Here is an 11,000-nt window from a genome sequence, read left to right on the forward strand (position 1 = left end):
ATGAGTACTGAAATATTTACCTAGTTGAGTCATAGCAGGTCTAACTGATCTCGAATTTGGGTCTCAAACGTGTAGACTCGGACCCAAACCCTATGGTCATGGATCCACATCCGACCAGAATCCATATGGTCCAAAAATAAGTGGACCCAGACTCTTAAAATAAGGATCTGAACCCTTAAAATTCAAGACCCATGCCCATCCCTAGTCAAACTATATTCGAATTCCTACCCTAAGCCGTAGGGAATAAGAAACAAATGGTCAAAAACTCACTTTTAATTGCACAAGAATTCTCATTAAAACGCCCATGTTTATTAGGATATAAATCAATTCAAAAAGTAAATTATAAAATACTTTAAATTATGAACCCTACGAACATTACATATATCACTTGATAGCTATAAATTTTAAAATCATAACTAATAAACTTATAACAATATATTCCTTGAGTCTAACCAGAGTTTGCCGTTTGATCAATTATTAATTAGTGAAAACCTTGACTAGGTCTAATTCTATTATATTTTTTGAAAGAAATAGATTAGTTAAAAATTCTCTGTAGTACTATTCTCGCGTAAATATTTTCCAATTTCTATAATAAATAAAGAATTTTAATAATCGCCTAAAAATAACTAATTAGAAAAAAAAATGATTTTCTTTATAATTTAATATTTATAAAATTTCGTATTAATTGTCATGTTGAGAGGAAAAGTTGATTTTATATTTATTTAAATTTTGTTTGAATTTTAATAAACAGCCGTTTGAAGAATTAGTTATTAATGATTTTCTTAATAATTAATTAGAAAGAAAATTTCCTCAAGCATATTAGTTGAGCTATCTTTCTGCCGCAAAATTAGGGTCCGTTATGGCCATATTTAAATTTTAGCATCATAAGATTTTTATTGTATTTAAATTAGTTATTTATATTTAAAATTAAAATTTAGCTTTATAAAAACATTAATTCTATATAAACCAATCCCCAAATTAAAAACATTATACAAAAGTTTTCTACGTATAATTAAATCTTCTCCATAATCAAAATATTTTAAAATTTTCCCTAAATTTCATAAATCATGTGTAGAAGTGTTGGTAATAACGAAGTGAATGCAATCCCAGACGAGCATGATGTCGAGAATCAAGTGACTGTTGAAGAGAATGTTGTTATTGGTTGGCCCGTTGCATGGTTCTTTCCGAATTATCAAACCAATCATCGTCAATTTCATGCAACAACTAATACGAATAACGACGACAACAACAATAACAACGATCCTAACAACAACAACGACAATGATAACGACGAGTACAGTTGTTGGGATTCATGCTGTTATAAAAGCGATAGAGTTTTATTGTGTTATATTTTTTTAATACTTCTTTTAATAGTTGGTTTGCTTTATCTTTCTATTCGATTTAATTGGTAGATAAGTTAGTTTAACGGAAATAATAAGTTTCTAAAAATATCATTGTATGTTTTATTCATAATAGAGAATTTAATAATTTTCTAGAAAGTTTTTTTCTTTTGACAGATGAGAAATATATTATTGCCTTGAATATATCATTAATCATTAATAATCCAAAAGTAGAATGATGGCTTCTCGATCTTTTAATTTGTTTTAGAGGAGAATAATGTCTCTGGGTTTTATGTCGGTTTCGTTGTTTAATATTATATTGTTTATTTTCCAAAAAAAAAAATCAACAAGTTATATATTGTGAGACTATGAGACTTTCTTATACAAAAACGCAAATCTTTTAGTTTTACTAGTAGTATTGAAGATGTTTGACGAGCTTAGTTATCTCTATTCATTCACTAATGTACCCGCGTGTCGCATGCGGGTTATTTGATAATAAGTTTGAATATGAATAATTATATATGTTTTTAATAGGTAGTTGTAAATAATAAAAACATTTAATTTTATATTCTCAATTCTTTTTTAGATGAATATGTAGCTTACCCGGTGGATAAATTTGTTTTTATTGTTAAATTCGTAGAAATTAAAAAATTTGTTTTTAATTATTAATTAAACAAACAAAAGTATAATTATGTATTTAAGTTTATGTGCAAACAAACTGCCTTCATACCAAAGAGCTGTTTTTGGACGAGACCGTTTCAATATGAAACGGATAGCCTAATCAGCCAAATTATAATATTTCTCAATATGTGCTCAGTACTTGATCTATTTAAGATCATAATTGACATACATAAGGTTAAAATTAAAATTTTTTTATAAGCTATAACTGATCATAATGAATCACTTAAAGGTCGATCATTCTTAGATCAAAATTGAAATTTTTTATAACAAAGAAGCCTCGAATTCTTGAGTGTTTCCAAGGGCATTCATTGAATCGAGGAAAAATTACCGTAAATAATACAATCTTTTGTTAATTTTCCTACAAAAATACCAACTATTGATTAACCATGAAGAATACCAACTTAAAAGGGTGTTTTTCTAGAAAATTCCTAACATGTTAAAAACCAAACTATAGGTGATTTTAAGACAAAAAAATTGGTAAATTAGTTAATAAACTAAAGTTGGTATTATTCTAAAAAAATACCCCTTAAGTTGGTATTATTCATGGTTAATCAATAGTTGGTATTATTGTAAAAAAATTAACAAAAAGTTGTATTATTCTTGCTAATTTTTCCTTGAATCAATTGGCAAACATAATATTGGGATGGTTTATCCCACATCAACAAAATAAAGATGGTGTGCAGACTTTATAAGCTATTAGAGACCTCCTTACCATTGCCGCATTGCCATATGGTTATGGAATAGTAAATATTTCTTTGGCTTATAAAGTGTGTGCACCTCGTTTTTCCCCGTTAACATGCTAGCATTCACAATAAGTCCAGCCTAATTCAACATATAATTCAAAATGAATGATTTATGTGATGCCACGTAGATTGCTACATCTGAATACTAGTACATATTTTGTCCTATGAACATTATAACAGCATATATAAAAAACTAAGCGACCCTAATTAGTTTAATCTATAGTTTTCAATTTTTGTAAGTTCAATGTAGTTGCGAAAATTTAGTAGATTCGAAACAATTTTTCTTAATAAAAGATTATAAAAAATAAAACATAAATTTTACACAAAAAAAAAATAATAAGATAAAAAAATCTAGCTAAAAGATATAACAAACATCCTATTTCCTAGGTAGTTAGTTTATAAATCTACAATTATAAAAACCCTAATCACCATATTAAAAAAAATCATTAATAGCAAAACATTTTTAAAATTCATATCTTTCTAATTTCATTCATCATGTCCAAAACTTTTTTCTATTTGCTTTTCATTTGGTATATACCCGTCGAGTATGATCTTGAAAATCAATCTTTTGCTAATCAAGTTGAATATAGCTTAACTTCTTCGGATAGCGATAACGATGACAATAACAACAACGACAATAATAACGACAACGACAACGACAACTATTATTATGTTGATGATAAATGTAGTTGGATCGTTTTCATGTTTGTTTTAATTTCATTGGTAATTTTTTTTATCTATAGTATTTTTCATATTGCAAATTAGAAGGAAATTTGGTGTATGTATAAAGATTCATTTTTTTATGGCACACTTTATTGTAAAACTACTTTTGGAATATTTTTGAAACTTAGATTAGTTTGTTTATTTTTTTTTTATTTTTCCACTTATTGATTTCAAATTTTCGCATGTAGTAACACTACAAATTTTTCTTAATCAAGAACTTTTAAAACTATTTATAATAATTTCAATGGAATGAAAAAATATAATACTATAAAAAGAACCCAAGCAAAAATTATAAATTCGCGTAATGGTTGAAAATTTTTCCCCTTTAATACTCATGATTAGAATCTCGATTACTCACAATCTCAGTTTGATATTATTAGAACACCTTATTTTAACGTACACCTTATTTGTATGTTGTTTTTCGAATTTTGTAGAGGCTTATTGCGCCTCGTCCCTAACAAATCGAACTTTTGTATATATCACCCCATTTGGGTTTAGTGTAAATGGTCATAAACACCTTGTAAAATGATTGTAAAACGAGTGAAGATTGCTCTTTTATTGCCTCTCGATCAACTCATTTATATGAAAAATATCCGTTTTCCAAGTTTTACCACCCACAAAGTTGATCGTTCCTCGTATAGACTAACATATAAATTGAGACGTCATTTTGTTAACCAACGTCAGTTAACGTCATTAAGTTACTTCCGTCTAAATCGGGTTTGGGAGAGTCAGATGTGCCCTTGTTAGCGATTCACAATAGGGAAAAACGAAAAGGTGCCCTTGTCAAATAAGAATATATGGTATATTGTACATAAAACAATAGTTATTACTTATTAGTACACCAGTCCTAAATTGGATGCAATGCCAGCAATAGATCCTTCATTATTAAGCTCTATTTCCTAGTTCTTTGTATTCGAAACGTATCGCACTCAGCACTTTTCAGTGTCTTCAAAAGGCATCGTAGCATCCCATATTGAAATGCCGGTATACGCATACGTTATCAACACAAGCGTCTTGCATTTGTAGAAATGAGACCGCCTATGATCCAACACTATCTTAAGATATACGTTCTCCGTCTTTTAATAGTTGCAACGTTTTCCCCGAAAGGTTCTCACATGTTCGGGAGAAATGTTGTGACTGTTAAAAGACTGAGGAAGTACAAGTATCGGGGTTTTCGACGATGATCATGGGTTTGTCTACACTCTACGATAAAAGAATGGGTAACAGATTGCAGACAGACCCTGAAATTGGCCGAAACAGGGTCTTCTAGAATAAATTGGCTGAAACAAAAAAAAAAAAGAAAAGAATGGATATAAGAGAACCAGAAAGTACACATTAGGTTCTCGTCAAGGATTCCAACCACTCGGACGTAAATTCATAAGCGACAAAAGTTACAGCACCAGCGGGCGCTGCCTTTACAACGGATGGAACAATGCCTTTGTAGAGACCAGCCCAGCCTTCCGCTTGCAAAATTCTTAAGAGGGCATCATACATGTTCTTGTACGCTCCTTCCTCCACTCTTGCTCCATATCGCACATCCCTTTGCAATCCTTCCACCTAAAATTCAATTACCGGTCAGACTCAAATTTGTTCCATCGTGTTGACTTGTTCGTCATAAAGAAACTTTCCGAAGATAATATTTTTAAAGTTTTAACTAATGACCCAACAAGGAAAGAAAAGGGTATGCCGATGGCAGGATGTAGGGTTACAACCACATATCATCATCGTACCCAGGGTATTCCGCCCATTGGAACTATGATCAGCGTTTGGGGAGGGAAGGAAGGCGGCAACCCATACCCATAAAAAAGGATACGGCCAAATAGTCTCTCGGCTCGAAAAAGGTCCTCATAAAGAGAGATTCCATATCTATTTAGGGCAGACAAATGGTCAAGCACTTCCCACAACCATGGTCACGTTGAAAGCCTAACCAAATGATTATACGAGCGCATATGGAATTGCTACCTTTTACACATTTATTACGACACGTTGATATGGGTATAATATTAGCAACATTTTACGGCCAAATGGTTTACCTGGAATCTTTTCTTGACGACATCTAATGGGTGGCAGACAACCTTTGCCAATGTGCCAGCCGCTAATCCACAGAGGAAAAGCTGGAAGCTTGAAGGACTATCATCGCTGGAATTTCCTCTCATTCTATTCCAGGCCTACAAGAAGTAATTCCAATCAGCAAAATGGATTCAACATTCTATGCTAAAAGATTTTTGCGACATATAAACAGTACTTCATCAAAGTTTACAATCAAAAACCTGTTTGAGAATTGTTAAATCCTATTATATAACTGAGTATGAAATTTCACTGTCAAAACACCGCATTGATTGTTATGTAACTGTAACGCCTGATATTTCACCGTTACATTATTTGTCAAGAAGAGGTTAAAGAAAAAATCTCTTCTAACATCTCCCTAAATTGTAAAAATGGTTCTTACAATATCTCCCCGTTAAATTTTCATTAACACCCATCAAGTTCTATTGTTAAACAAAAATAAATAACTAATAAGTTAATTAATTATCCACTGTAACCACCTCATATAGTGTAATTATAACTATTGCATAATAATAGTCGTTCAACAAAAATGCAATTATAAGCTGAAAACTCCTCTAATGTGATTTGTATCCAAAATTAGCACCGGGCCAATCGTGATTTGCATTATTAATCTGTTATAGCCACTTTCCGCGACACCGCGTTTCCGCAAACGCATCCACAACCGTGTTTTTTTCCTTGGCCACAATATTACAATGACGTTATGTCATTATATTGATTTACACAGAAATTTCATGTGAAACTACAAAAACAATTTCTGTCCAAAGAATTAATGTGCATAAGTTTCAATCAAAAGCATTGTCACAAAATTAGCTAATCTCCTCATGAATCGCGAATCGAAAAAAGCGAATTATGGTCGGTTTTAAGCTATTCTTGGGTAAATTTGAGCAAATCGCGAATTAACTAGCAAATTATGTTATACTGGTCAAAAGAAAGCCATAAGCTCAAAAAAGCAGAAAATAAAAGTAAGCAAGCCATACCATTGTCCAACGCTTGAATGTATCATAAGTACCAAACTGAAGGCCAGCGTAGGGTATAATTTCAACTAGTGTAGGTGACAAACCAGAATACAGTCCCCGCAAGCCACGTGTGTTAAAAACGCCCACTAATGCAGACCTCATCGTCGGGTATACCTACATATAGAAGAACCCTAGAATTTTAAATATCCGTGCTGATCGACAAGCTAAAAAATCAATGACTAAACATATAAACAGAGAAAGCATGACCAAAAGTGAAACAATCAAATACACGATAAACTGACGGATACGTATGGAAATTTAAAGGCTCTTAAAAACTTTACAACATTCACATTGATAATTATCCATACCTTTGGCTCACCCTGTGAGGCTAATATGGTCCGTATAAGATCAAATGGATATGATCCAATAGTAGCTGCACATCCTGCAATGGCCCCACTAATGTATGATAAGTACGGACTCAACTGGATGTGATTTTCTGCATAAAAGAAAAGGAATACTGAGCCCACATCATGATTGACCGAAACATTTTTAATAGAAAGGCAGAACGTGATACCGATAAAATCTACAACCTCAAATTGCAAAATGGATTTATCGTGGAAGTTAGTGCTTCCCCGCTCAATGAAACAGCATACATTATGAAATTCTATTCAAATTACCCGATCACTCAAAATCTTAAATAAGGTATTAATCGAGAAGACAATATAATAGCACTTAAGAAGTTGCAAACAAACCTGCTTTGGAAGATCCAGACATGTATGTTTTAAACTTGTGTAAGACAGTGAATTGTATGGATGTATAAGGCATAACCATTAAAAGAGCGGGGACATTCCCACGCCAAAAACCCTACAATAAATCAATGTAAGTACGAATTATTGCCATGTAGACAAAAAAATTGATTTTTGATATGTTGGCCCAAACAGAGAGTACTGACAAACAAAACGAACACGATTGCAGAGATGAAGATCACAACTTCAAACAACCAACAGAAGTTCATCAACTGTAAAGAACTTGAATCCAATGTAACATGATTCGCTAGTTAATTTGCTTTTTAGATTCGCGATTCGCTCAAAATGACTCTAAAATAGCCCAAAACCGAGCATAGTTCGCTTTTTTTGATTCGCGATTCGCAAGGAGATTAATAAATCACGTGACAGTGCTTGAATCATCATTTAAGAAATATTTAGTTGAGAATTGACACGGGAATGTCAAATTTAATAGCCACTACTTAGTTTTACTTTCAACAGCAGGCAGAATTGCAAGAGGGAACAATCGGAAGACTATTTTGCTGTACAGATATCAACATCAGTAGTTCTCATGTTTAACATAATAACTACTCTTAATACTCCCAAACTCCATGTTTCAAGAGATAGGGATGAAGAACAGAAGAGATGCTTTGTTATAGTCAAGTTACGTTTTCTCGGAATTCAGATAAAGATTCATCATGAACAAGAAAACTTTGGCAGGACAAACTAACTTGAAAATGAAAAGAGACAAGAACCCTCCAAAATGAGTAAAGACATAGTCATAATTATTGCAATTAAACACATCTTTCTTCCAACCACAAGGATTGTAATTGACGTTAAATTTAAAAGTTCAAGCATTCAATTCCACTTTATCTTCCTTGCATAAAGTCGGACCACAAGTTAAAATAAAATATCATCACGCAAGAAGAAAAATGATCATGAAGTTACCGGTAGACCTTCTTCTCTTAAGATGTCCTTAGTCGCCTGTAACATTCCGGTGTATTTTGATGGCCCATACAAGTTTCTCTGAAGCAGAGCCCATGAAGTGGTCGGTTCCAATTGGACCTATGAAGAAGTCAATGACAAATATTAGTACACATAAGTAATCAGTAATTGTCCAATCTCGATGGCACCAAAAGAAATACTCCCTCCTATTCGGCTTATGTGTCCCATTTCCTTTTATGGTCAAGTCACCTTAATTGTCCCATTTCTATTTTTGGTATGGGTTTTTGACTTTTATGCCCTTAGTAGCTTTATCTTATTTTCAATTATACCCTCTATTACTCATACTAATTTTCCTCCCTTACATTAAAAACCCATAATACTATTCTCTTTCCTACCTTTAGGGTCCCACTTTTGACTCTCCTTAAAATCCGTGAAAAAGTCAAATGGGACTCTTAAGGTGAATAGGAGGGAGTATAATTCTTTGGTTCCGGATTATTATAGACTGCGACAGAATGACAGGTATTAAACATTAAATCATGTGCACTTCTTATATACTTGAAATTGTGATGATTTTGCCATCAAGAATCAATCGAAAACTTCTTTGTTGTTACAAGGGTAAGGTCACATAAACTCAAATCCCTAGACCTTGCCTAGTGGGAACCTTGGTGGGAGCCATTTTATAGCATTCGGGTAATGGAATGAATGAAATGCGATTAGTAAAAATATTCAGCATTCAAGCCTTCATGGTATGTGATAGAGTTAATGCGCACACATCACGTAAAATTAACGAAAATACTTAATCATACAAGATTGAACCAGGGGACAAAAAAGAAGAAAAATTAAATTCATAGTGGCTCATCGGGCTTGTCAGGAAATCTTATCATCAATCGAACAACCGTTAGTAGTTCAAAACATATGTACTCTCAACAACATTGACTATATAGTCAAACCATTAGGGAAGGGTTATAAAGATTCTCCTCATCGTTGATTCTATAGAACACGCATAGAGATGGTCATTGCGTCCTCCCCCGCCCCCCAACTCTCCAATAAAATTCAGTATTGGCTAAATTAAATCTTATCAAGTAAAAGCCACAAAGGTACTAGAATGTATGAATTTTCGATTTAAGCACAATGTGTATACCAAGGAGCGGAATTGGCGAGTATATAGCACAATTTGTGAACTCAGAGTCAAATATAAACAGCAAATATGCACTTCTCAATAGACTACCCAAAAATATGCGAGCTAACTACCTGAAACCTGATCTTAATGACATCCAAAGGCGACGTAACAGTGCGAGATATAGCACCAGCGATTGCTCCGGCTGACGCATCTATCAGAGCTCGCTTTAGCTGACCAGGCTCACCCATTTCCCAGATATCACCTTCGGATTAAAGTAATAAAAGAAATACCTGAATTCCAGAGTGCAATCCGTCAATCAATAGAAACAATGGAATATAAGGCATTATCAATAAATTTAGGAGCAAATTTAAGAAATTTAACCATTTACTTTTTCATAATCACAGGTCTTAGATAAACAATCAAAGGTTAAAAAATAACCATTGAAGCAATTGATAATAAATCAATGGAAAAATAAAAGGGCACAACAAAAATCCTCAAAATAAACCGAAAAATAGCAACAAAAAAAAAAACCCAATTCACTTCCCAAAATTAGGGTTCTTGATTACCAACATAATAAACTCCAAAACTTCAAAAACCCAAGAACAAAAAAGTACCCACCTCATTAATTCAACATCTAATCAAGAAAAGAAATGATTAAAAACGATCAAAAATTACAATGAAAGAGAAGAAACCCACCATAGATTCTCAAGAAAACCCACCTCTTTTTATTTTTCCTTCTCAAATTTTTAGTCTTTTCATCACTATATCAACTAAATACTAATGCCTTTTGCCCTCATAAATCAAAAGAATAAAACTGATTTGACCAATTAAATGCAAGTAAAACTGAAACCAATCAATTTCCGAATATGAATCCCGTTGTTGGTAAGCAATTATCTCCCTTTTTTTAGACCCACTAGGAAAATTCCAAGCATAAACAATGGCTTAAAGGACCCAAAAAATTAATCCAATTATCCAACTAAAAACAAAAGAATATAGCATAAAATAACCATAAAGTATTGAACTTTAAATAATGTAAAGGTTTAATAATTTCATTTTAAAACCAATAAAAGAAAATAAGATTCAGAAGACAGAAAATGGATGAATAAATGCAGCTTTATATACCTGTAGCTGTGAAACTGAATCAGGGAAAAATCTGAATTCCATGGAAATTACTAAAAATATTTAAAATTGGAATTGGGGTTGAATGAATGTTGGAAAAGAAAGGATCAATTTAAGTGGGCGGCAGTGGCACCACTTTATGACGGTGGATGAACCGAAGAAATAAACAAAGCAAACTAACAAACCTTCCTCAAACAATCACAAATTTTCAAATGAAAGGGGCTTCAATGTGAATGATTTTTATTGGCCAATCCAATACATATTTACCGTTTTAAAGGAATTACTTATACTCTTATAGATTTAAATGATCATTTTTCATGTTAAAACAAGCAACAACTTGATTAATTAGAGAAATAAGTTAGTTATATGAGCTCGTTTCGTAATTGGAGGATTTTAAATTAAAAATGATATTCATGTTAGTTAGTATTGTAAATAAGAAATGAATATAAAAGAAATTAATTTTTCAATAATGAATAGGGGATAAATTGTCTTAAATTTCTAGCTCTAAAATCATAGACTTCTCACAATATTGTGAAAGTACA

At 32.4% G+C, this 11,000-nt stretch overlaps 1 protein-coding gene across 3 annotated transcripts; it reads right to left on the reverse strand.

Annotated features, from left to right (window-relative positions):
• Window positions 1–3,826: 3,826 nt before the first annotated feature.
• LOC130827807 (mitochondrial thiamine diphosphate carrier 2-like) lies at window positions 3,827–10,679 on the reverse strand. 3 transcript variants are annotated; one of them, XM_057693661.1, is made up of 8 exons: window positions 10,462–10,679; window positions 9,471–9,629; window positions 8,223–8,339; window positions 7,263–7,374; window positions 6,879–7,006; window positions 6,532–6,684; window positions 5,521–5,655; window positions 3,827–5,044 (listed from the first exon to the last, which is right to left on the reverse strand). In XM_057693661.1, exons 2-8 carry the CDS (start codon window positions 9,585–9,587, stop codon window positions 4,823–4,825), a joined length of 984 nt encoding a protein of 327 aa, XP_057549644.1. In that variant the 5' UTR covers window positions 9,588–9,629; window positions 10,462–10,679; the 3' UTR covers window positions 3,827–4,822. The 3 variants fall into 3 exon arrangements, with proteins under 3 accessions (XP_057549644.1, XP_057549643.1, XP_057549642.1); XM_057693660.1 differs by lacking the exon at window positions 10,462–10,679 and adding an exon at window positions 10,059–10,394; XM_057693659.1 differs by lacking the exon at window positions 10,462–10,679 and adding an exon at window positions 10,036–10,394.
• Window positions 10,680–11,000: the final 321 nt, after the last annotated feature.

Source organism: Amaranthus tricolor, chromosome 11 (assembly GCF_026212465.1).
Source record: "Amaranthus tricolor cultivar Red isolate AtriRed21 chromosome 11, ASM2621246v1, whole genome shotgun sequence".
Taxonomy (NCBI): domain Eukaryota; kingdom Viridiplantae; phylum Streptophyta; class Magnoliopsida; order Caryophyllales; family Amaranthaceae; genus Amaranthus; species Amaranthus tricolor.